Source organism: Bos indicus x Bos taurus, chromosome 2 (assembly GCF_003369695.1).
Source record: "Bos indicus x Bos taurus breed Angus x Brahman F1 hybrid chromosome 2, Bos_hybrid_MaternalHap_v2.0, whole genome shotgun sequence".
NCBI classification, from domain to species: domain Eukaryota; kingdom Metazoa; phylum Chordata; class Mammalia; order Artiodactyla; family Bovidae; genus Bos; species Bos indicus x Bos taurus.
In genome coordinates, this window is record NC_040077.1 from 114,860,827 (window position 1) to 114,886,166 (window position 25,340).

At 46.9% G+C, this 25,340-nt stretch overlaps 1 protein-coding gene across 1 annotated transcript in view; it reads right to left on the reverse strand.

Annotated features, from left to right (window-relative positions):
• The window catches only part of IRS1 (insulin receptor substrate 1), a 64,898-nt gene extending 47,196 nt beyond the window's left edge, over positions 1 to 17,702 (reverse strand). Inside the window, exon 1 of the mRNA XM_027514912.1 lies at positions 12,838 to 17,702. Coding sequence (XP_027370713.1) covers positions 12,859 to 16,572 — 3,714 coding nt within the window. The 5' untranslated portion in view covers positions 16,573 to 17,702 and the 3' untranslated portion in view covers positions 12,838 to 12,858. The remainder of the gene's footprint in view (positions 1 to 12,837) is intronic.
• Between the last annotated feature and the right edge of the window lie 7,638 nt (positions 17,703 to 25,340).

The following is a 25,340-nucleotide window of genomic DNA, read 5'->3' on the forward strand; positions in this document are numbered from 1 at the left end:
GCAGAGGAAGTATGCAAGGATTTCAGACACAGCAATGATGCAGCTGTAATTAATTTTCCCCCAGTTTTCACATCCGGTCATATCAGACTGCAAAGATTCCTATAATTCTGTTTGATGATTTTTTAAATATCTTGTTAAATCTGAATTTGACTTTAAAAATATTTGGCAAATGAAAGGGTTTGAGGGCCTCAAAACAGATCCGCAGTGTTGTCTTCATTTAGGATTTTTCTAAAGCTATCCTCTTCCTGGATTCAACAACTCTCTCCTTAACCGTTGATAAACAAATTTTTAATTTGGCAAGCATTTTGTGAGCACCTCCACTAATACTGGAGTCATGAAATAATTAAGTGAGACTACTCTCAAATAGCTTACAATTTCTAGGAGGAAAGAGGAGCATGAAACCAGTGATTCAAGCCAGGAAAGGGGTTTCCAGCATCTCTCAGGAAGGGGTAAACTTTCTGAAAGAAAGGAAAGAGACAGCATGCTAGGTACACTGGAACCCAGGAAACCAAAGGCTCTAGATATTTTCTTTGATCAATTAAATGAATTGATTTTACACTGCAAATGCAATTTTATAGATGGTGAAAATCCATTCTGAACTCATCAGAGCTAAGAACTTTTCATTTATGTCTCTAAATACCTCCTGCCACTATTTTTTTAAATAATATTCTGCAAGCCAAAAAAAGAAAAAGCCTGAAATGTCTTTATCTCATGAGTAACCATGGAATGGTGTTCTATTCTTAGAGAAGAGACATTCATTTAAAATCCACCAAAAAGTAGCTAGTGAATTAGATCAAATTGGGTGGCATGGGGTTTTGTTGAGTACTTGATGCTGCAAAGACACTTTGCAAGAGCCCAGTGGGGTGGGAAGCAGGCTCTGAAGGCACAATGACATTCCTCCAGCGAGTTTCAAGCTGGAGGCTAAAAGTACCAGCCATTCATTTTTCCGTCCTGAGACACATTCCTCACCCAGTTCAAAGGCCCAAGAAACACAAGCCTGCACACTTTCTGAAGGTCATCCCTTGCAGGGACTTGTGAGGGACCAAGCCCGCAAGATATTTTTAAAGACCCAGTTTTAGGAATAGAACCCTTTTTATCAGACTGTAGTTTCCTCTCCATAACCCTCCGCTTCACCTCCCCACCTACTCACCTCCCCGCCTACACACACATCTAGGGTGCCCTACTAGTGGAAGTAAAGTATTTTCAGAAATTAAGTCATTACCTACTCTTTTTTAAAAAATGCAATATTTATATTCCTTAACCTGAGGAATGGGATCAGGTTTGAAAGGAAGTTATTGTTTAGCTGTGGTTTAAAGCATACACTGGAATTGGGCAGGGGGGAAACAGCAATCAAGGGAGGATTTGGGGGTTAGGTGGGAGTTGCCTAAAGTAGGTTATAGATATCCCGCTCAGCCAGGCCCTCGAAACATTTTCAGGATGTCCCTCCCCTTCCCCTGCCATGACATACTTCCTACAGGGGCCCCATTTTGTTTTGTTCTGTAACCCTGGGAGCATTTACGGCATGGGGATTCTGGTAAAAGAAAAAAGCAAATGCTGACTGGTACATGATCTGGGGCAAAGAATTACAACTCTGCCTCGGCTTTGAGTGTGATGTTACCAACCCTTTGGGTTTGTTTTCCGATAATTAGCAACTCTTGTTCCCAGATCTGGACTCATACTCAAGTGGGAAAACCTCTTTTAAGCCATTTAAAAGTCTTTGACACTATTTCGGTCATGGCTTCCCAGCTCTCCCCACTCAAGTTTCAGTTCTCATCTGTTTCAGCTTCAGGGGTCCGTGGGGAGAGGGCAGTTTGGGTGAAGAGGTAGAGAAAGGATTGTTCAAAATGTCTAAAGCCCCCCTGGGCTCTGGATGCCTTTCCAGGACATTTCATTTCCAGTCCTATCTGAGCCATCTGAGGACTATTAGAAAGGAAAATTCTCCAGTCTAGGAAAACACCATGAATATTTTTACCAACCACCAATGGCATTAAAAATATAGACAACAGCCTGGTATGAGAAACCCCAGTAGTCACGTTTTTTGTTTTTCTCAGAGGTGAACTTCTAGCTTTCACTTATCCAGCAAGAGGCATTCATTCTTTCGAACTCTCAGAACTATGAGACTTCGGTGTCCAGAAACTCTTCAGAAAGATCCTTAACCTTTATACTTAATCCTACTACACTATATTAAGAACTAGTTATTCATTCAGTCTTAAAGAGGTTAAGGGCTGGGTGTTGAATGCTCGAGTACTACTATGAAAGTGAACTGGGGAAGTAAAGAAAGCTATAAAATGATAGTACGTGAAAATCTAGATACCTTCCCCTTCTCTAACAATTAGGAGAAATGCTTCAAAGTTAGAAAAAGAGACCATTTTTTAACCAATGCTTTTCTTCTTCCTGGGTTATGTGCTTATTTTAACTTGATGATTCAAAAGAGGCATGGAAAATAGAGTACTTTTCTTTTTCCCTTTAACAGGAACAAAGCATTGAATCCACTCGAAGAGGTATCTTGTCTGCTGTGTTCCTTTCCTGCAGAAATGTGAGGTCTGAGCCTGTTCTTCCATGGAAGACTGAGTTGTTGGGCATGTAACCAACTTTATATAACTAAGTTTCAAGATTTATGAGCAGCTCATCTCTAGAAAGATAAACAATAAAACAGTGTTGGTGGTGACCTCTGAGAAGACAAACTGGGGTACAGGAGTGGAAGGAAGTCTTAATGGTGACTCTATACCTCTAAAAAATGTGTAAACCACTTGAAACTTAGAGCATGTTATATGCATTGCCTGTACCAAAACAGTAAAGGGGAAAAAAAAAGCTTGGATACAGCAAACTATCATAAAACTTGGTGGACTTTTTTTAAAAAATGCTTTTTTAAATATTTCTAGAAGAAACTACTACAAGCTTAAAAACAAGTATGACTGCACACCATCAAAACAAAGAAAGAGAGAGAAAAGAGAAATGGCAAATCTCAAAAGAGATTATACTTCCCGCCAGAAGCAGGCTCAGGAACCAGAGATCAGAGGGCTAGACGTTTTCACTACTAAAAATAAAAGCCACCCACCCAAAGGCAGGGAGGAAATGTCCTTGAATATAGAGCTTCTAAGACCAAAAAAAGAGATTTCACTTTATTATTATTTTTTTTTACAGTTCTCATCCTCACCCCATGTTTCCTAACACTGACCAACCCATGACAAGTACTCACTAAACTTCTGCTCATGTAACACCTGGACCCCTCTCCTGGCTACTCCACTTAGACTAAAGATAACTTTTTCATGTTTCTTGCAAATGTTATGTTTGCTATCAAAAGAGGCAAAAATGAACCATTTTTCCAAAGGAGAATTACAACAGCTTTATAAACTCTTTCAATATACTAGTGTTATGGTGAGGCAGGAAGCTGAGGTTAGAATGATTAAGAAAAGTACAAAACTTAAAGGTAGATGGACACCTGAAGTGTAGGAGAAAATGCTAATGTTCATAAATTACACCTTCTGAATATTCCCTGGTGGCTTCTTAATATTTCCTGGTGGCTCAGATGGTAGAGAATCCGCCTGCAATGCGGGAGACCTGGGTTCAGTCCCTGGGTTGGGAAGATCCCCTGGAGAAGGGCATGGCAACCCACTTCAGTATTGTTGCCTGGAGAACCCCATGGACAGAAGAGTCTGGCGGGCTTACAGTCCATGGGTTCGCAAAGAGTCCGACATGACTGAGCAACTAAGCGACTAAGTGCGTGCACACACACCTTCTAAATCTTGATTTCTACCTTTCCCCAGCACCCACCCCCACCCCCACCAAGTTCTGCCAGAAGAAATTTGGTAGTTCTTGGATAAACTCTCTTCATTCCCATTTTCATCCCCATTTCCTTGTCTCCATCCCCACCCTCTTAGCAAAACAAGTGCCATCTGGAATACAACAGGTGCTCAATGGTACTTATTGAGGCAAAAGGGGAGGGAAACCAACAGGAAATTGTAGTTTAGGGTTTGTCTGGCCAAAGAAGATCACTGACATTGAGGAAGGGAGGTGGGTGGCCTCTATAGATCTGGAAAGTTTTTCTGATTATTTCCACAATCCCTTAGACTCAAGGATAAGTATGATTATTCCTCACATTCCATAGAGCCCATTCAATAATTTAAAAAAAAATGGAGATTATTTTATTGGAGAATACTGCATAATAGTTAAATACATAGTAATTGGGAAGATCCCCTGGAGAAGGAAATGGCAACCCACTCCAGTATTCTTGCCTGGGAAATCCCATGGACAGAAGAGCCTGGTGGGCTACAGTACATGGGGTCACAAAAGAGTTGGACAGGATTTAATGGCTAAACAGTAACAAAATAACAAAGTAATTACTGAATATTTCAGAGACCTTCAATTGCTCTATTCTTAGCAAATGTCTTTTTTTTAAATGTTGCCAGTCTCATTTATATCATAATCTTCATGAAAGTATGAATCATGACTCTGTGCAAAATTTAATTTGTTTGCCACACTAGATATATTTGAAGGAAAACAACAAAAAGAATGCCTCTTTGATCATTTCAACAAACATAATACAACTATCAATTTCTCAAGATGAACTAATACTGCTCAGTTACATGACCTAAGTATGTCAAGGACAATCAGAGAACTCACACTTAAGAATTTTTTGGTCAACAGAAAAAAAGAGGGGAGGGTATAGTCTTTTCCTTACTACAGTCTTTCCCTTACTACAACTTGGGCTATACAGACATCTTCTTCAGCCTGACCAATTATTATCAGATGCATATGAATTTGGCTCTAACAGAGCCAGGGTGATGCTGGACAGGGTGACATAGAATGGAAAACAAAAACAACAAAATCAAGGAATGGCAAAGACCATGAATGCAACTCAGTTTACTCAATAAAATATTCAAACTAGGGTAATAAAATCACAAAAGTCTCCTCTCTGATTGAAGATAAATACAATTAAAATTATACTTAGACCCATATTCAATTCCATGGCCATCATTAACAAAAATGCAGAAAGGGGGCTAAAAAAGAAAAGCAGCATTTTTAAAAGCTGTGTTATGCAAAGACCACTGACTCATTGAAGAAGCACAAATAACATTTAGCCAAACAAATTTGTTTTAACAAACAGACTACAGTAGAGCCTGCAGCAAGACTATTAAGATGGAAAATGTTCCTCTTCCCATAGATGATAGTACCTTATACTTATCTGCTCTATTCTCCCCCTATTCCTTTAAATTAAGAATGGGAGAAATACTACCATTTTCATAATGGAAGATAAGAATAGAAAAAAAAAGATACACTAGTCCATCATTTTAAAAAGCTTTACAACTTATTTTTTGCCATATTTCACCATAGTTTGAAATGAGTATACTATGATACCATACTAATATTAAAATGTAATTCTGTTTGGGGGAGGAGCTAAGATGGCGGAGGAGTAGGATGGGAAGAACACTTTCTCCCCCACAAATTCATCAAAATGTAATTCTGTTCAAGTTCAAAGTGATTACAACTTCTGAGCTTATTTCAACATTTTTAAGAGAACTTTTCAAGTTTGCCACATAGCTATAGACTTTCATGGTAATGAAATAATGTCAATTACATAATTATAAATGTGGTACAGTATCTATAATTTTAAATACAAGAAAAGTACTAGCATAAAAAAAGTTACAGAATATTTAGTGTGAAACTGACTTCAAGTTAATCCACCAGAAGCAATTTTCCCTTAATACAATTTCCAGTAAGTCTGTAACATAAGGAAATAATTGAGGAAATGGTTTTCTTTAAAACAAAGCAAAACAAAATGGTGAAGCATTCCATTATTCTAAAACTACCAACCCACCAAAATAAAAGGAATCATTTATATACAATACAGCTAAGAAACATATCTGATTATAGGAGGAGAACTGGAAAAGCATAGGTCAATGAAGTTTTGAATGAAAGAGTCAATAGACTATTCTAATGATTTATGAAATCCACATGGAAGTGCCCAAAGGCTAGAACCTTCTGAAAGCATTGGCAACTGGTCAGGGAGGGTTACACTGGGTCAGCAAAGCACTGAACAGCTCAGACGACCAATCAAAAATCTGAAGCACAAAAACTGGACAGTGCTAACTTCCGCCAGCAAGAGAAGCTTTGAGATTTTTCACACACCTAACAGAGAAAAATAAAACTAAACAAAAAATTGTGCATGACTTCCTAGAGTTCCCAATCAGCCTCTCTGATTTACTCTCCATTCATTCAAGTGGCTACCTCATTGAAGGATTCTGATGGAACAACTGAGAAACATTATCCATAAAGAGACCACCAGCTCTATTCCAACAGAATAACGTCATGGACATGGATTGGTTAAAGCCTGACCTAAACTGTCAATAAGGAATCTTCCTACGAAGCAGGAGATAAGGGTTCGATGCCTAGGTCATGAAGATCCCTTGAAGAAGGAAATGGCAACCCACTCCAGTATTCTAGCCTGGAAAATCCCAAGGACAGAGGAACCTGGTGGGTTACAGTCTTGGTGGTGGTGTAGTCAGTCCCTAAACCATGTCCAACTCTGTGACCCCATGGACCGTAGCCCAGCAGGCTCCTCTGTCCATGGGATTTCCGAGGCAAGAATACTGGAGTGGGTTACCATTTCTTTCTCCAGGGACTCTTCCCCACCCACGGATTGAACCTGGATCTCCTTATTGCAGGCGGATTCTTGACCAACCGAGCCACCAGAGGCTACAGTCTATGGGGTCGCAAAAAAAAAAGTGGGACAGGACTTAGTGACTAAACAACAGCATATTGTCAGGTGGGGAGGGGTGCTTCTAACAGCTGACCTTAAAGTGAAGGAATCAGCAGGTAACTTAGATCCTTCAGTCAGTTCAGTCATGTCCGACTCTTTGTGACCTCATGGACTGCAGCACACCAGGCTTCCCTTCCCTATCCACCACCAACTCCTGGAGCTTGCTCAAACTCATGTCCATCAAGTCAGTGATGCCATCCAATCATCTCATCCTCTGTCATCCCCTTCTCCTCCTGCCTTCAATCTTTCCCAACATCAGGGTCTTTTCAAATGAGTCAGTTATCCACATCAGGTGGCCAAAGTATTGGAGCTTCAGAATCAGTCCTTCCAATGAATATTCAGGACTGATTTCCTTTAGGACTGACTGGTTTGATCTCCTTGCCATCCAAGGAACTCTCAAGAGTCTTCTCCAACTTACATCCTTACATAAATTTTATTTTTAAAAGGGGAGGAGGGAGAGGAGCCAAACTGAGTTTAGAGAAGGTTCTAAAAATTTAGACTGGTATAGTCAGGAAGGTTTGTCTTAAGGTCTGTTAAAACCTGAAAATGTTCCATCCAAATAAGAAAGGTTGAAATCAGTCCTGAATCAAATCAAAAGAGTGATTCAGAAGGTAGAACGGGACAGAACATTCTAAAGCACTTTATTACAACCACAACAACAGCTTCTCCAGAAAGAACCCTCATTACAACTGACCCATTAAAGAATATCTGTCATTTTCTACAAAATATCACTATGTTTAGAGCTGCAAAAGAAGTTAGAATAATTTAGAACTAAATTCTCAAGTTACTGAAAAGGAAATAGGTCCAGAGAAATTAAGCGACTTTCTCAAGGTCACCCGGCTTAGCAAAGGACACAGACTGTGTTACAACCCAAGATCTCTGGTTCCCAGAAACTGTTCTTTCCATTGTATCATTCAAGATGGCGTTAAATTATTTTCCAGAAATTTTGATAAACAACAACAACTAAAAAGAATAGGGAGACAGGAGGGTAGTATGCCCTTTTGAATTCCAAGTCTCTTACTCTAAGACAACTTAGAGATACTGTTTATTTGGGGGCGGGTCAGGGGGCAATCTGGAGAAGGCAATGGCACCCCACTCCAGTACTCTTGCCTCGAAAATCCCATGGACGGTGGAGCCTGGTAGGCTGCAGTCCATGGGGTCACTAAGAGTCGGAGACAACTGAGCGACTTCAATTTCACTTTTCACTTTTATGCATTGAAGAAGGAAATGGCAACCCACTCCAGTGTTCTTGGGTGGAGAATCCCAGGGACGGGGGAGCCTGGTGGGCTCCCTTCTATGGGGTGGCACAGAGTCGGACACGACTGAAGTGACTTAGCAGCAGCAGCAGCAGCAGGGGGCAATCAGATAAATGACTACAATATGTGAAATTTTTATGGATTTATTCTTAAAATAAAAAGCTACCCAAACAGTGGTAGAAATTATGAAAATCTCAAAGTTTTTTGGAACAGAGAAGCTTGCTCCCACCTGCTCAGACACAGTATTGGGGGACAGAATTACTCAGGGGGCATAGAGTTACTTCCTTACATTTTCACCTGCGATGTTTCAATCGACACCTAAGGAAAAATGCTGCCTTTGGGGCTTATGATTCAGCGACTACAACAGTGATTGCTGGCTGCTGAGAAATACTTATTTGAGAGGCATGGAGAAAAAATACTTTCACAGAATTTGTCTTTGTTATTTTCCCTCTTTACTGTAGAAAAGACAAATTTGAACAAATTTCCAATCTCATCTGGTTATACAGCGCAGAGAAGTTTGGCTATGTTGAGGGAGCACAACACAAATTTAGCAAGCTTTCAAAATCAGTTCGTCCAGCCTGTCTGATGAGCTGTCACTAGAGCTGTCACTGATGGGGGGTGGGGGTGGGGGATCGGTTTTTTAGAAGCAATCCGAATTACCTCCAAACTCAGTAAGGAACCCTACCCAAGCTCTTATAATGAATCTCTAGATTCTCACGACTGGCAAAGATATATCAGATGTTTTCATTTCACTGGGAACTCCCGAGGGCCTAGGATGGTTAGTTTTTGTTGATCTTACCTAGCTTCGTGCTTTGCAAATTGCAAGCACTCAGTTAAGTGTTAACTCCAAGGCAAATGCAAGCCAAACGTGTTTTCCGAATGATCCCCACACGGTGCCTGCCACAGCACTTGTATTTTCTACTCCAATGTTTTGTTTTGTTTTTCTCTCCTCCCTCCCAATAGTGAGAGAAGTAAATGTAAAACTCCTGAGCCAACCCAATCAATCCTAAGCCACGTGCTGTAGTTTTCTGGGAAGGTGAAGGAACAGGAACGTGGCGTAGTAGTAAACCGTAGTAAAGAGAGGAGGGAAACAAAATGGGGCACGTCACATGGTCACGGCCTGGATTTTTCTCAATTAAATATAAGAGGAAGTGTGCGTTTCCGGCCTCTGTCAGTGGGCTGGTTGGACTTTCTCATTCTTAGGATTCTGGTCTGGATGCACACTAATAGGGCCGGCTGCACAACATCCTCCGGGAAGGGGGTGGAGGGGGCGTGTGTTTGGCTCCGTTTTCCCGGCACCAGAGGGAAGGGGTGGCGGGAGAGAGGTAGGCTACAACCCGGATGCCTGGCCCGCCGCCCACGCCGGACCCCGGACCAAGGCCCCCCAATCGACCCCCTTCACCCGAGGCCCCACCCCACCGCTGCTGCAGCACGACCTGCGCTCGCGCTGATTGGCTCTGGCGGGGGCCAATCAGCGCCCGGCTGCCCCGCCCACTCGGGGCCAGTCTCTGCCGCGCTCTGCTGGGGCCAAGGGCTCGGCGGCGGTCGTCGCCGCCGCCGCCGCCCACCACGCGCGGTTCGCAGAAAGGGGCCCAGCCGCCCCCCGCGCCCTCGGGCAACCGGCAACGGACCGGGTGGGAGTCTGAGGGTAGCCTCCGCCTCGATACTAAGCCCCCCAACCCCGGGCCAAAAGGGACTTGCAGGAGGGAGAGGGAGCCAAGCGCCAAATAAATAGAGAGGCATGTAAGAAGCAGAGGTGACCGTGGATATGAGAAAGTGCCAGACAAAAAGGCCACACAGCGAGGTGACAGGAGGGAGGAATGGGGAAGGAGAGATGAGAGGCAGACTTGGAGGTAGGAGTCCTGGAAATCACAATTAGGAAATGCAGTGGAAGGAAGAAAAATGGACTTTTTTCCCAAGGGGACAGAACAAAACGACCAAAAAAAAAAAAAAGGAACCTAAAATAAATGGCAAGAGCCTATGTCTTTGCCAAAGCCTGCTCTACCTGCCCAGCTGCAGTTTCCAAACAAAACAAACTTGAGGTAAACGCTGGTTGAAGATAGCTGGCTGTTGTGCCCTTTCTGCCCTGCTTTTGGGGCTCTCCATTAACTCTGGGGAGAGTAGGCCACAAGTACTGCGAAATTCTGAAATGGAGCCAAAGAGAAAGAGAGAGAGAAAAAAAAGACAATGGCAGGAACATGAAATAAGAGGTGGGAAAACAAGGGGGATGGGAAAGGAGGGTACCAAGAAAAAAAAAAAAAAAATCCAGCAGGTTAGAACCCAGAGGAGACACCGATGGACGAGAGAGGAGAAGATAAACAGAAAAGGTGATCAGACAGAAGGTGAATCAAGGGCAACCAACACTCCTGGGCACCTGCGCTAAATGCCTCAGAAACATTTTCCTGTAACAGACGGTGAAAAACATTCAACAAGCAGAGACGTTTAAAATGAGGAGTTAAGGGAAAGAGCACACACACATCTCCAAGTCCCTCATTCCTTTTCCTGTTTTAGGTTTTACCTGAGAAATAGGAAAGACAGGCAAAGATAGCAATTGCTGAGAAGTTAGGAAAACAATGTTTTCACAAAGTAACATACTCCTTCCCAGGCAAAGGGGTTTGCCACAGACAGGCTTGATTTCTTTTTGTTTCATATGATAATTACCTATTAAATTACAAATTTAAAGGCAACAGGGCAAAGGCAAACAAGCAGAATTCAAGATGTAAATGTGCCAAGTAGCATTTGGTGCCTCACTTAAAACACACACACACACACACATACCCTCACCTCTCTCCATTTACATCTTACAAATACACATTGTAGAATTTTTCTGGCATGGTGCTGTCCATTGCTGGTCTATTGCTGCTCCAAAATTATTAAGGAATGATTATATGGTTGTTCCAGAATACTACATTTTTCCCTCAGAAAGTTAAGAATAGAAGATTGTTTTGTTTGCGTTGGTTTGTTTTTAATGTATCCTCCATAAAAGGAGGATTTTATTTTAAAGCCGTTTTGAAAAATGAAAACTTTATTTGGTCAACTTCCTTCAAAGCAAAATATTATTTATTCTACTTTCAAAAACAAAAACAAAAAAACCCTGATCAAATTAAGAAAACAGGTGAGGAAAACTTATTGTTTCTTAGCCTCTTCTTTCCTCTTTAAAACCAAAATCTTGGTTCTGCTTGGATTTTTTTTCCCCCTTCAAATTCCCATTCTTTATAAATGAGAAACTTTGCAACACAAACAGTTAAAGTGTTAGAGGGATCCACATGTCCCAAAACATCATTTGAAACAACCAAAATTTTTACTGTTGATGCACACAATTAAATCTCTCTTCTAGAGAAGGAATCATGAATGTAAATCTAAATACTAATCAAATGTTTTGCATAATATATATCCCCTAAAATCTTAGTTTGAATGTTTCTATACCTGTACCTTGTTCCAGAAAACAGCAAATGATATGGGTCAAATATTAGAATCAATAGGAATATGAACCCAATATACACATGAATTCCTTATGGATGGGCACATATTAAGAAGAATAATGTAAAAGCACATTAGATGAAACATATATAAAAAGGTTATCACAAGATAATGTTTGTCAGAATAAAGTGTTTCCAAATGCTGGAAACATCTACATTGCCAACTCATCACATTATTTGCAAACTATACTCCTCTCCTCTTCCCACAATTATGACCACCAGAAAAAAGGCTCAACAGAATGAAGAGTAGGCTAATTTCCTATTAGAAATGTTTTTCATTTTCAGTACAGCCTTAGCCATAGAAGACCCGAAGCCAACTTTCAACATTTAGTGAGGTATCCACTCTAGAATTTAAAAGGTAAACAGTAAGTATCCTACAAAGGAAGAGGACAAGGTTTAGCTCTTACATTCAATGCAGATGAAAACCAAACTCTTCCATCTCCCTGACTTAATATTTCTTTTCAAAGTAAAAATGTTAAGTAATTTTACAGAAGATGTACAGTAGCCCCCATATGATCTATGTGGGGGTCTCTGTACAGGCCTTTGCAAGAACAGACAACTGTAAGGCTGACACAGTGGGCTGAATTTTCATAACTCTTAACTCAATAATGGGTCCCAGATGCATGCAGACTTCACTGTGTAAAAGCAGCCATGCCTGTGAGGTGATGGGTCCGTGTGTGGGTAATATTTCATAAATCTTCATTCAGAAACAAAATGTCACCAATAATTACTTTTTAAAGAGAGTCATAGACAGACAGCTATTTCTCTAAATCTGTAAGCCTAAAGCAAGCTCGTACTTCTGAATCTTTTTAGGGCAACAGGAATAAAAATTGATGTTTCCCACTACTAGTTATGTTGCCTTGGTATTGTGAAATCACAGAACTAAAGTGCACAGGGCAACTTGATAAGATCAACCTCAAGAGCTCTGAGAAATTACCTTTAAATGAAGGGCTTAGCCCCTGGATTAACAAATATTTTTGTAGAACTGTCCCTTCTAGAGACTGACCTCAGTATATAGTCAAAAGAAAACTTCCATAAGGAGATCAAGGTTCTTACAAACGAACTTTACAAACCTCAGAACTGGTATTAACAGGATATATGTCTTGGAAATACTAAAGTACTTCACTTGGGAAACTCAAGAGGAAAAGCCCTCTGGAGTGGCTGCTCCTATAGATTTATCTAACCATCAGGCACATGTCCCCTCCTGTGCCCAGACCTCTCCCTCCCAGGAGTGCACTCCCTACAGAAGCAGAGGGAGGAGAGAGAAGGGCCCTGGGGCACAGAATTCGAGCACCAGGTTAAAAGCAGTTTTGTCTTCTGACTTTGTCACCATGAAACGCACCTGCTGTGATGTCCAGTTGAGCTACTGGAGGTCCTCTGGCTGCTTCTGGAAAGTGATGCTGGCATAGGCGCTTAGATCCTCGCTGGAGCGGCTGGTGGGGCCGCTCTGACTACTGGCCAGAGGCTGATGAGGGGCCGGGAGTGGAGGAGGCTGCGGTTGAGGTGGGCACTCTTGAGGGCGCTGTTTGAAGTCCTTGACCAAATCCAGGTCTATGTAGTTAAGACCATTCTCCAAACCCCCAGCGGCCCCGCACACTTGGGCCAGCTCCTTGGGGGCTCCCCCGAGCTCCCCAGGCCTCAGCCACACGTTCTCGAAGGAAGCAGAGCTGTGGCGTTTGACATCCTCGGCGCTGCTGCTGCTGCCGCCACCGCTGCCCCCGACGGCAGCCCCAGCTCCGAAGGGCATCGTGTTGCCCACCCGGGTGGCACTGGGTGTAGAGGAGAAGGTCTCGGAGCTGTGCCGCCTCCTGCACCCTTGAGGGTCGGCACGGATCACTTTGGCACTCTGGTTGCGGTTGGGACTGAGGTTCACCCGCGTGAAGGCGCTCGGGCCCCCCAGGAGGGCCGAGCGGGCCGCCAGCTCCCCTGTTCCCGGAGGAGGCGCAGTGGAGGAAACAGAGGCTGTCGAAGATGAGGAGGGAGCGGCCGCGGTGGCCCCGGGCAAGCTGGCATCCTCCACAACGACGCCCGTCCGCATGTCGGCGTAGCTGATGGGCGCGACAGGTGAGGTGTCCACGTAGCTCTGCCGGGGACCACCCATCTGCATGGTCATGTAGTCGCCGCAGCTGCTGGGCACTGCCCTAGTCGGCCTGCACACGCTAGCAGCTCCAGGGGGCGCCGGGCCCACCCTGCCGGGCTGGACCCCCACGCTCTTCTGCCAGGTGGCCCTCCGGCCCGGCCCCAGGTCCATGTTCATATACTCTTCTGCGCCCGTATCCTCCTCTCTGGGAGCTGGCTGGAGCTGGGACGGACACCTGATGGAAGGCGAGCTGTGGGACGCCACCGGGCCCGATAAGTAGCCTGGCTGATCGCTCCCAAATTCAATATTCACATACTCCCCTGGGCTCTTGGGCTCCGGAGGGAGCAGCAAGGGGGGCGGTGGCTGCTGCTCTCGGGCCCGAGGTAAGGTGCTGGCCTTGGGATCCCCCAGAGACAGCCTCGTGGGCCGAGCCAGGCGGTTGTTGGTCTGGGCAGCTGTGTCCACCTTTCGAGGCAGATGGGCCTGCAGGACCTGATGATGGAGATGCGGGAGGCCGGGCTCCGGCCGAGCCCCACAGTATCCCCCGCCCAGGCTGTCGCTGCTGGTGGACGAAGAGGAATCTTCTGCGGCCGCAGTGTAGAGCAGTCGACCGGAACTTGAGGAAAGGCGGAGGTGCTGGTGGTGCCGGGGCTCCTCCAGCTCCCCAGGACGCTGGGTGTGCTTAAAGGACCTTGGCAATGAGTAGTAGGAGAGGACGGGCTTGTGCTGGGGGTCCTCGGGGCCATAATAGCAGTCGGAGGGGCTGCTGGTGTTGGAGTCCCCGACGGGCGACATGTTCATGTAGTCACCTGTACAAGACAAGAGTTTGCCACTACCGCTCTCCACCGGAAGTTTGGGGTGTGGCAGGGCGTGAGAGTGGTGGCCCCCTACCCCGTTTGTCCAAAGCTTGCCATAGCTGCTCCCAGAAGGGGCGGCACCGCTGCTGCTGCCACCGCTGCTGGGCCCACCTCCAATGTCAGGAGAGCAGCTGCCGCTTGGGGACATCATCATGTAGCCGTTGGGGTCCACTCTCTGGGGATGGCGTCTGATGGGGTTGATGATCTGCTGCGGGGCAGACACGCTCTTGGGGCTCATGGGCATGTAGTCCCCACTGCCTTTCCGGCTGCCGGGCACTGGGGCCACCCCTGGGGACATGGGCATGTAGCCATCATCAGTGTGAAGGCTGGAGGTGTCTGGGCGGTGGTGGCCCCCACGCCGCTCCAAGGGGTGCATTTCCAGACCCTCCTCTGGGTAGGAGTGGGTGGGCACGAAGGCGGAGTGCCGGTAGCTGGGTACTCGGCCTCCACTGCCACCTCCTGGTGGGTAAGCGGGCATCATTTCGGTATATTCCTCAATGGAAGCCACAGAGGACTGAGACGGGGTTTTCTGGTGGGAAATGGTAGGCGAAGTGCCCGCAGAGTGAGTCCGTTTTCGGAACCGATTATCCAGATCTGCCGCACCGGCTGCTTCTTCTCCTGGCAGGGCTGGGCTCGTGCCCAAGCCGGCGGCTGGCACGTAGCGGTGACCATTGCCACCCCGGGGCAAAATGTAGTGACCATTGGGGGCAGTGAGGGTGGAGGCCCCCTTGCCTCCCATGCAGATGTAGTTGCTTAGCTCCTCCTCACCCCGGGCGGGCGGGGTGTGGCCCAGGGAATCTGGGGTGACGCTGCGGAAGGAACTTCGGAAATCGCAGGGACTGGAGCCATACTCATCGGAGGAGATGAAGCCGCCATCACTGGGGGAACCAGACACAGAAGCACTAGACCGCCGCGGGAAGAGGCAGTCTGAGGTGGAGCCATGGCCACTCGTGCTGCTGGACGACAGACTGACGGGGCTGGTGGCGGAAGGCGAGCAGCGAGAAGAAGGCATGGGGATGGAGCGGCTGTGGTTGAGAGGCGGGTGCAGCCGGGAGCTGCCTCGATGGCGGTGGGCGTGGGTCCTGTTGGTGCTAGGACTCACAGGACTGCCGTCCACTGAGGCGGGGCGAGACATGGTGCCTTCGCCATCACTGGAGGCACGCACGCGGAAGGAGCCCTGCTTCCCGCCCACCAAGCTGGCCGGGGAGGTGGCTGTGATGCTCTCGGTGCGCGAGCGGCGGGTCAGCCCCACCTGGCTGGGTGGAGGGTTGTTGAGGTGGTGCCTCCGCAGGGGCACACTGATGGGGTTGGAGCAGTTGGAGGAGGACTGGCTCTTGCTTCTAGGGCGGAACTCATCGCTCATGGCCCGCATGGCCTCCAGGATTGTCTCGTGCATGTTCTGGGCCACCACGGAGTCGTCCACCTGCATCCAGAACTCCCCGGGGCCCGTCACTGCGGAACGGCCCACTTCGATGAAGAAGAAGTTCTCTGAGTGGCCGCAGCGCCTGATGTTCATCAGCTGCAGCACCACGGCCGCCGCCTCCGAGTTCAGCTTCACGAAGCTGATGGTCTTGCTGGTCAGGCAGAGGCGGTAGATGCCAATCAGGTTCTTTGTCTGACCCAGGCCCTTGGGTTTCAGGATCACCTGCCAGACCTCCTTGAAGGCGGGTCCTGGGGGCACGTCCCCGTAGCTCAAGTCCTCACCGGCCTCTCCGAGGCCGGAGCTGCCACTGCAGCTGCCCCCGCCGCCTCCCGCCCCAGGCGCCGCGGCCCCGTCGTGGTGGCCCTTGGCACGGTTGTGCAGCTGCAGGAGGGCCTGGTACCAGCTGTCCTGCTCGGCCTCGCTGTCTGCCGCGATGGCAAAGTGCTCGTCCCGGGTGTAGAGGGCCACCAGGTGCTTGTTCTTGGAGTCCGCCCGCTTGTTGATGTTGAAGCAGCTCTCCAGGGGGATCGAGCGTTTGGGGGCGCTCGACTTGTGCCGCCACTTCTTCTCGTTCTCGTAGTACTCGAGGCGCGCCGGGCCCCCAGCCTCGCTGGCCGCCCGCAGCACGAAGAATCGTTTGTGCATGCTCTTGGGTTTGCGCAGGTAGCCCACCTTGCGCACGTCCGAGAAGCCGTCAGTCTCCGGAGGGCTCGCCATGCTGCCGCTGCCGCCGAGCAGAGGGAGGCGCCGAAAAACAACCGGGTGGGGGGCGGAGGCTCCTAGCCGCGGCCCCGCACATGCAAACAGGGCTGGAGGAGGCAGAAACCCCGACTCCGAAATCCACACCGCCCTCTGCGCCGGGGAGGGGCGGTCGAGGGAGGACGCAGCAGCTGCGCCAAGGAGATAGCCCCGACCCGAGTTTACTGGCGTTTCATGCCCTGGGGGGGAGGCAACGCGTCCGGCGCGAGTGCAGCCCGGATCCCCCGAGAGCCAAGTCTCTTCTCAGCCGCCGCGGTCGGGAAGAAGCTAAGATGCATCTCTCACCGCCGGGGCCAGAGTCCGGCGCTGGCAGGCGGCGGCCCGGGCGGGCGGGCGGGGTGTGTGTGTGTGTGTGGCGGGGCGGGGGGGGGTGGGGGGGTGGTCCTAGCCTGGCCCCTCCAGGCGCGCGCGCGCGCCTTCCCTCCGGAGTTCCTCTCTGGAAGTAGCGATTCCCGAGGCAAATTAAATATCCTTGGGCAGGGGGAGGCGAGCTGCCAAGTCCCAACGTTGCACGGGGTTCTCCCTCCTCCTCCTCCTTCGCCTCTTCCTCCGCCTCCTCCCACCTCCCGACCGTCCCCGCCGCCACCAGCCGCCCAAATACCAGCTCAATCGCGGAGACCGCGGCGCTGCGGCTGTTGCTGTTGCTGCCGCAGCCCGCGGACGCGTCCTCTGCAGCCCCCGATCGGGCCCATGTCGGCGGGCGGAGAAAGTGGCTTTTCCACGCGAAACACGACTAGGCAGCCTGGGGAGCTGGGGGCGCGCCGAAGGGACAGGCTCATCCCTGCCCCTTGCTCCAGTGGGCCGGGGAAGAGGGGAGGGGACGAGGGCGGGAGGCGAAGGCGGGGAGGGGGGGGTGTCGGGGGTGCGAGCGGGAGGCTGGGGAAGGAGTCGGAGGAAGACGCCTCTTTCCCGGGAGGCGCTGCCGCTACTTCTCCCCTCCTCCCTCCTCCTCCTCCGAGAGTTGCCGAGAGCCCCAACCAAAACAAGCGGCGGCGTCTGGCTCTGCGCGCCGACCGCGCCGCCGTCTCACTCGGGAGGAGAAAAAAACACGTGACGGAGCCTCCGCGCTCCGCAGCCCGGCCGCCGCCGCCGCCGCCGCCGCCGGGAGGCTCCCGCCCGGGTCTCTACATTCCCGGCCGAGCCCGCCCCGCGCCCGCCCCTCTCCGCCCCCCGGCCTTGCCGCAGAGGCGCCCGCGCCCGGCCTCGGCACCGCGCTCGGGCAGCGCCCCTACGCGGCCGGCAGCCCGGGCTCAGAGCCGGCCTCCTCGCGCGCCACCCAGGGCGCCCCCCGGCCCGCAGGAATCCCCGCCGCGGGAGCGGGCGGGGGTGTTTGGGTGTCTCCCCGAAAGCACGAGGGGAGTCTGGGAAAACGGGGGAGGGGGGCGAACCCGGGAAGACGCAGGAGTGAGGGTGGGGGGCGACGGGGGGGGCACTGCGGCTACTGGGCCCTGCGTGGGAGGGCCCGGGGAGGAGGGGACTCGAGAGCTGGGCTGGATCTTACCTAACAGGTAAGAGCAGCCCCTCAGGAGAGAGTGTTTCTAGTCAACGCTTTTTTTTTTTTTCCTTCCCTCCCTGGAAATCTAAAAGCTGGATTTCAGTTTCAGTGTGATAGGCCATGGTGATATCTGTATTTTCGTGAGGTTTTACTAAAAGACTTCCGGGCCAGCCTTTCACCTTGGAATCCCCGAATTTGCTGCAGTGAAGTACCACGAAAGAATAGAGGGACGCCCAAGGGCAGCGACTGGGGGAGGGAAGGAGGAGGTTATGGTCACTCCCAAACAAGAAGAGTTCGGGGGAAATGTCGTGTGTCCGGAATGGTGGGGTTAGCTGCTGATCCATTAGGGAGAGAATGTAAATATCACAGCTTCTCCCCACCCCATCCCACTCCCGTCTCATCCTAGCGGGCGGTCGGGGAGTCACACCTTGGGAGTGAAGGCTTGGGGAGAAAATGAGACGCCCCTTATCACATTCCGAAATCTATTTGTGATTAAAAAAAAAAAGTTAGGGACCTACAGAGGGTTCGTAAGGTCAAAACCCTACTGGGTAAACATTGGCCGAAGTGTCTGTTTCACACACAGCTTCCACACCCATCGAACCACCCCATAAAATTTTTACCCTTGACTACAAGGATAATCGTGAGAAAACAAGGACGGTGCCAGCTGAGCTGTACAGGAAAATGGGTGTTTCGTGGGTAGCAGAGGTCAACAGCTTAGGTCTACTTGCGGAGACTGTTAGGCTGTTAGCTTGCGGTATCAATCACCACAAGCAAACGCTCCCCAAAGTTTTGTTTGTTAAGGTGATCTACAGATCATTAAGGACCCTTTAAAAAATGACTCCTCATCTGTTTGACGTTATCTTATTTTACCACCCCAGTCCTGGCCCGTTTGGGGGTCTCCACCACCCCCTCGGCGCAGGAGACACTCCCTAGTAGCCAGCACTCAAGCACTACCCGAGGCTCGCGGCAGTGCAGGCGCTGGGCATGCGCTGGGCAGGACCCGCTGGGCTGCGGAGAAGCCAGCCTGGGCCTAATACCGGGCTGAGGGGCGGGGAGAATTTCTTAGGATAGCCTGCTGATTGGTGGGGCTGCCTGTCTTTCAAACCTTGCACTGCAGGAGGGGAGGTGGGGAGAGAGGGTGAGGGTACCAAGGTAGGTTGCAAAGCGTAGTAAAAAAAAAGGAGGAAAGAAAAAGAACCAAAGGCGCCATTCAGCAGCGTGTGATACATGAACTGGGGTAGCCGGTAACTGTAGAGGAGCTACACCCCACCAAAGCCTGGGAGCTTTTCATTTCTTCCCTCACCTTCTTATTCCCTGCCATCATGCAGCCTCATCTGAGCCTCGTTCATCTGTAATTTGTGTACAAGCTGTTGAATTGAAAGCCCGCCCTTCTCTCCCTCTGACAGCTTGGTGATGTGGGCACACGTGCCCACAACAGCAAAGCTATAAATAGCAGATGTAATCCGGTAACTAGGCGGCAAAGACAGTGACCGGGATTCTGGGGGAATAGCGTGTTTTATGGGGAGTAGAAGAGGAGAATGCGAATAGGAAAGTCTGAAGTTAGTAGTAAAGTAATTGTGGGGTTTTACCCTTGGAGAGGGGAAAAAAGGTAAAAGTGTTGTTTACTAGTAACAATGTAAGCTAAGGCCAAAGGGCTTTTTACAGGTTTGATGTTTAGCGCAGGGTGGGGGTGGAGAATATTTCACATTTTGTGGGAAAAATAATCCAAACCCATTTACTTTAGAAATGATGCCTCCGTTCAAAAATAAAGCTAAATGAAGGTAGTATACCTCTATGGGAAACAAAATACTCTTTTCTAGGAAAAAGAGGGATCTGAAAGATCAACTTAATTTGCAAATATTTTAGAAAAATCTTCACAGAAAGGTTAGAATTTTGGTCATACAAAAATGTTATTTTTTATTATAAAAGCTTTTTAAAAAAAACTCTGTGGGAAAGGATCTCTACTTTAAAAGCACAACTTCAGTGGCTAATATATTCATTAGAAATCATGAAATAAGTCAGATTGTTGACTTTTTTTTCCCCAAATCAATGGATTTCCCATTATAGATAATCACTGATGGTAAGATGTTCTTGTCCTTTCTTCCTACTTGCTGATGTTTTACTACCAATGTTAAAGGTGTTTAATAGTTAATTAAAATTATACTATAGTAATTTATATTTCTTTACTTTTTTCTTTTATTAATGGGTTGAGCTAACTCTGGAAATGCGTATATGATTTAGATACAGAATAAAAAGGATGCTTTTGTGGAAACTAACTGAAGTAATTTTGAGCAGGTACAAGTATTATCCTGCCAGCCTATGCTAAATTAGTCTTTTGGTGTACTATAATGAGATATACTGTATGAAAAATTGACTCCCAACTGAAAATTCTCAGAAACCAAAACAGCATCCTTATCAAATACTAATCTATTGCTCAATGCTGCCATCTATAGGACATTTAGAGATGACTTGCATAACAGGCTAAACTGGGACAGTTACTAGTCTCTTACTCATGTCTGAGAGACACGCAACCCCATGGACTCTAGCCGGCCAGGCTCCTCCATCTATGGAATTTCCCAAGCAAACATACTGGAGTGGGTTTCCACTTCCTCCTCCAGCGGATCTTCCTAACCCAGGGATCAAGCCTAGGACATACAGAAGTATAAGTTACTGGCAAAAACAACCAAAATGAGAATTGAGTTGGCTGAAGGCTCAACTAACCATTTGAAAATTTTAAAGTATTTCTTATATCAAAGTGATGCTTTATTTCAGTGAAATAGATTGCAACTGGAAGAGCTGTTTAAATATTACCAATTCTAGAATTAGTTTGGACAATTTAGAATGATGCTTGGAGGAAAATAAAATTGTGTAGTTTTTCTAACTTCAGTGGTTTTTTTTTTTTTTTTTTTTTAAGATTGCTCTCAGTAGTAAGCAATATTTGAGTGCCTACTCTGCAAGACAGTATGAAAAGTATAAAAAGAAGCAGCTTTTTACAGTTTTGGTGGGCTAATAAGAGATACAAAATAATTGATAACCAAAGTGTGTGTGTGTGTGTGTGTGTGCGTGTGTGTGTGTACGTGCGTGCGTGCATGTGCATGCTAAGTCACTTCAGTCGTGTCTGACTCTTTGGGACCTATGGACTGTAACCCACCAGGGTCCTCTGTCCATGGGATTCTCCAGGCAAGAATACTAGAATGGGTTGCCATGTCATCCTTCAAGGGAACTTCCCAACCGAGGGACCAAACCGTCATCTCTTATATCTCCTGCACTGGCAGGCAGGTTATTTACCACTAGCATTAAATGTCAAATAAGTGATATTTACTTAGAGCAGATGGAGATTATGCTAGGTAAAATAACTAAAGAAATATTTTAGAGGAAAGAAGCCTTAAGCTTAAACCTGAAGGGTGGATATAATTCATAAGTGATTGGCAATTCCCGGCCCCATCCCACCCCCACATTCAGGCATTTCGGAGCACTTCCTTGGGTTAGGCCTTAGGCTGGCCACAGAAGATTTAAATACCCTGAGGGGATCCTGCCCACAAGAAGCTTACAGTGAAGAGAGACAAACGAATACAGTTCAGGGTACTGGGGTCTCAGGCCTCTGTGATCTACAGAAAACGGTGATCTCAGGTGAGATTCCATAAAAACCAACTGCCTTCTGATTTTAAAAGTCATAAGTCACAGAGTCAACTTGGGACCCTTCAGTTGTCTCTCTCCTTAATAATCTTATTTTCTCTTGTAATTAAAATCTTTCATCCTTTTAGATTAAAAATGTGAAACAGTGAAATCAAAATAGTTAGCTAAAAATCACATTTAGCTGGAAAATTTGCAAGATCAACACATCTCAAACCTGAGGATCTTGTTAAAATGCAGGTTCTGATTTAGAAGGTGTAGGGCAGGCTGAAGTCTGCATTTTTTACATACTCCTAGTGATGCTGATTCTGCTAGGGGGTAGATGCGGGCAGTACACTTTCAGTAGTGAAGTTCTAAGTGATTGATGGTTCATTTAAAGGCACGGTAATATGAGGCTGTGAAAGTCAAGCAAGATACTTACATTTTAGGATTGTATGCATACCAAGAACAACGGCAATAAAAAAATCAACTTAACTAGGACAATACAACATGAAGGTTTCTCTCTTTTCTATCTCAAGTATCAAATCTTTCTGACAAATGTGAAGAGTTAATTCTCTCTCAAACATTTGTGTTAGTGTTTTCCAAAGTGTGATGATAAATGCACTGTGAGTGCTCAGTCGGGTCCCCAGCTCTTTGTGAGACTGGACTGTAGCCCACAGGCTTGCCTGTCCATGGGATTTTTCAGGCAAGAATACTGGAGTGGGTTGCCATTTACTCTTCCAGGGGAACTTGCCCACTCAGAGATTGAACCCTAGTCTCCCGCACTGCAGACACATTCTTTACCCCTGAGCCATCGGGGAAGCCCCAGAGAATGTTACTTACAGTAAAATTTGAGAATCACTGGTTTAGGCACACAGGAAAATTAATTAAATACTTTGGGAACAGGATTTCAGAAAGACACTAATACTTTCAAAAGACAATTTCAAGACATTTTTTGGTTTTGATATAAATTAAGCCAGAGATAAGGGGCTTTGCTCAGTGGTAGAGAATTCGCCTGCCAACACAGGAGACAAGGATTCGATCCCTGCATCAGGAAGCTCCCCTGGAGAAGGAAATGGTAACCCACTCCAGTATTCTTGCCTGAAAACTCCCATGAACAGAGAAGATTGGTGGGGTCACCAAGTTGGACACGACTGAGCACCCAAGCATGCAAGCCAGAAATAAATAGATGAGGTTGAAGGAAAGGGAGGGGGTAAAAACTTTATGCTGTTGTTTAATTTTTCCATTTCACAAATTTTACCAATTGGTGATTTTTTTAGGTTAGCCCTTAATAACTGACACTTATCCAAAAGACTTGCTTTTGCTTTTTAAAAATTGTCTTGATTGCTTTAATGTGTTTTCATTTTCCTTTGCATTCTTTGGTGAGGATTGAGGTTTGGCAATTTGTCGTCTTAGATAATGCCATCAAATCTGTTGATAAGTTAGTTAATCTAAAGAGAGAAGCCTCAGCTGTTTCTTGTATTTAAAGAGACATATGTTTTATGCAGAAAAGCACATGCCTAGAAGGGTTTGTAAACTTTATAACACTTCTTGTTGATTTTGCCTTATCTTTCATCTTAAAGTTGTTGTGATTCTTTTGTTTGTTTTTTGGTGCAATGCACTCAGTACAAAATGTGATAACTAAAAAATCTCTTCAAAATAATATTTGTTTCTTAACAGAAATTGAAGTAATGATGAATTTTCAATGCCTCTGTTAGGTGGCTCAGGTAAAGAACCCACCTGCCCGTGCAGGAGACAGAAGAGACATGGGGTTTGATCCTTGGATCGGGAAGATCTCCTGGAGGAGGGCCTGGCAACCCACTCCAGTATTCGTGCCTGAAGAATCCCATGAACAGAGGAGCCTGGTGGGCTACAGTTCACAGGGTCGCATAGAGTCAGACACGACTGAAATGACTTAACATCCACGTACCCAGGGCTCTAGAGGTAAAAACTAATAGGTTTTACTAACAAAGAATTGCTGGATCCACATGACCCTCACTTTTCTCACACTCTCTCCTTAAATGCAAGATTAAAAACCATGTTTTTTTCTTCTCTCTCTCTTTTTTAAAAATAGTTCCTCAAACTTCAGACTGGGCTCATGACTTCAGGTCCTTCATTTTAAAAAACAAAAACCAGCTGATTAGAAGTTTAGACATATTTGCTATGTGTGGATTAGGAAGATAGGAGTTAATCTGAACTCAAGATGTTTGTAATTACAGAGCTACCAGCGGTGTTGCAGGGTGTGACTCTTCAGATGGGCAGAGGACCACCCACATCAGAATCATCTGGGTGCTTGTTAAACTCAAAGCTTACATATTCCCTAATACCCCCCACTAGCCCTCTCCCCACAGGGTCCCAAAGTTGGATGTTCTGTAGATCCATGTGCCCTTCCCCATTTCCTACCCCTGCTGCTGCTGCTGCTGCTAAGTTGCTTTGGTCGTGTCCGACTCTGTGTGACCCCATAGACAGCAGCCCATCAAGCTCTGCCATCCCTGGGATTCTCCAGGCAAGAACACTGGAGTGGGTTGCCATTTCCTTCTCCAATGCATGAAAGTGAAAAGTGAAAGTGAAGTCTCGCTCAGTCACGTCCGACTGGTAGTGACCCCATGGACTTCAGCCTACCAGACTCCTCCATCCATGGGATTTTCTAGGCAAGAGTACTGGAGTTGCTTGCCATTGCCTTCTCTATTCCCACCCCTACTCCCAGGAATTTTATGTGTGCTGAGATTTGAACACTACTCATTAGCCTGCATCTACACTGTAGGATATTATGAAACTCCTATGGATTGAACTCCAGTAATTGCTACATTCTGTCAATAGTTTTATTCAGAAATACTCTACCATATTTCTTTAAAACTTTTGACCATGACCTAGAGCAAAAAAAAGAAAAAAGGACTTCCCTTGTAGTTCGTCTGGTAAAGAATCCGCCTGCAATGTGGGAGACCTGGGTTTGATCCCTAGGTTGGGAAGATCCCCTGGAGAAGGGAAAGGCTACCCACTCCAGTATTCTGGCCTGGAGAATTCCATGGACAGTGTAGTCTGTGGGGTCACAAAGAGTCGAATACGGCTGAGCGACTTTCACTTTCATTTTTCACTTTACAACAAAAATACATTTACAAACCTTGTACCTCAAGCCCTGTCCACAGGTACACTTAACCGAAATAAACTTATTCTTACTCTTTGTAATGCACTCAGATCATTCTACTTTCTTTCTGTCCCCCTCTTTTGTTCCCATGGCTCTTTTTTTCCCAAAGCTTGCTGCTGCTGCTGCTGCAGCTAAGTTGCTTCAGTCGTGTCCGACTCTGTGCAACCCCATAGACGGCAGCCCACCAGGCTCCCCCATCCCTGGGATTCTCCAGGCAAGAACACTGGAGTGGGGTTCCATTGCCTTCTCCGCCAAAGCTTGCTAAGATCTAGTAAATTAATTTCCAAGCACATTCAGGTGTCATGACTAACAGTGTGAAAAGTTTGTTTGCCTTCTTGTGTCTTTAATGTAAACTTCTAGACATTTCTTAAAATTTTGAGAGAGGGGAGAGGAGAAGAGAGGGATAGAGAAATTTATAGGAAAGATTTCCAAGATAGTGTGTTCTTATTTTTACCAATCCTTTAAAAAAATATT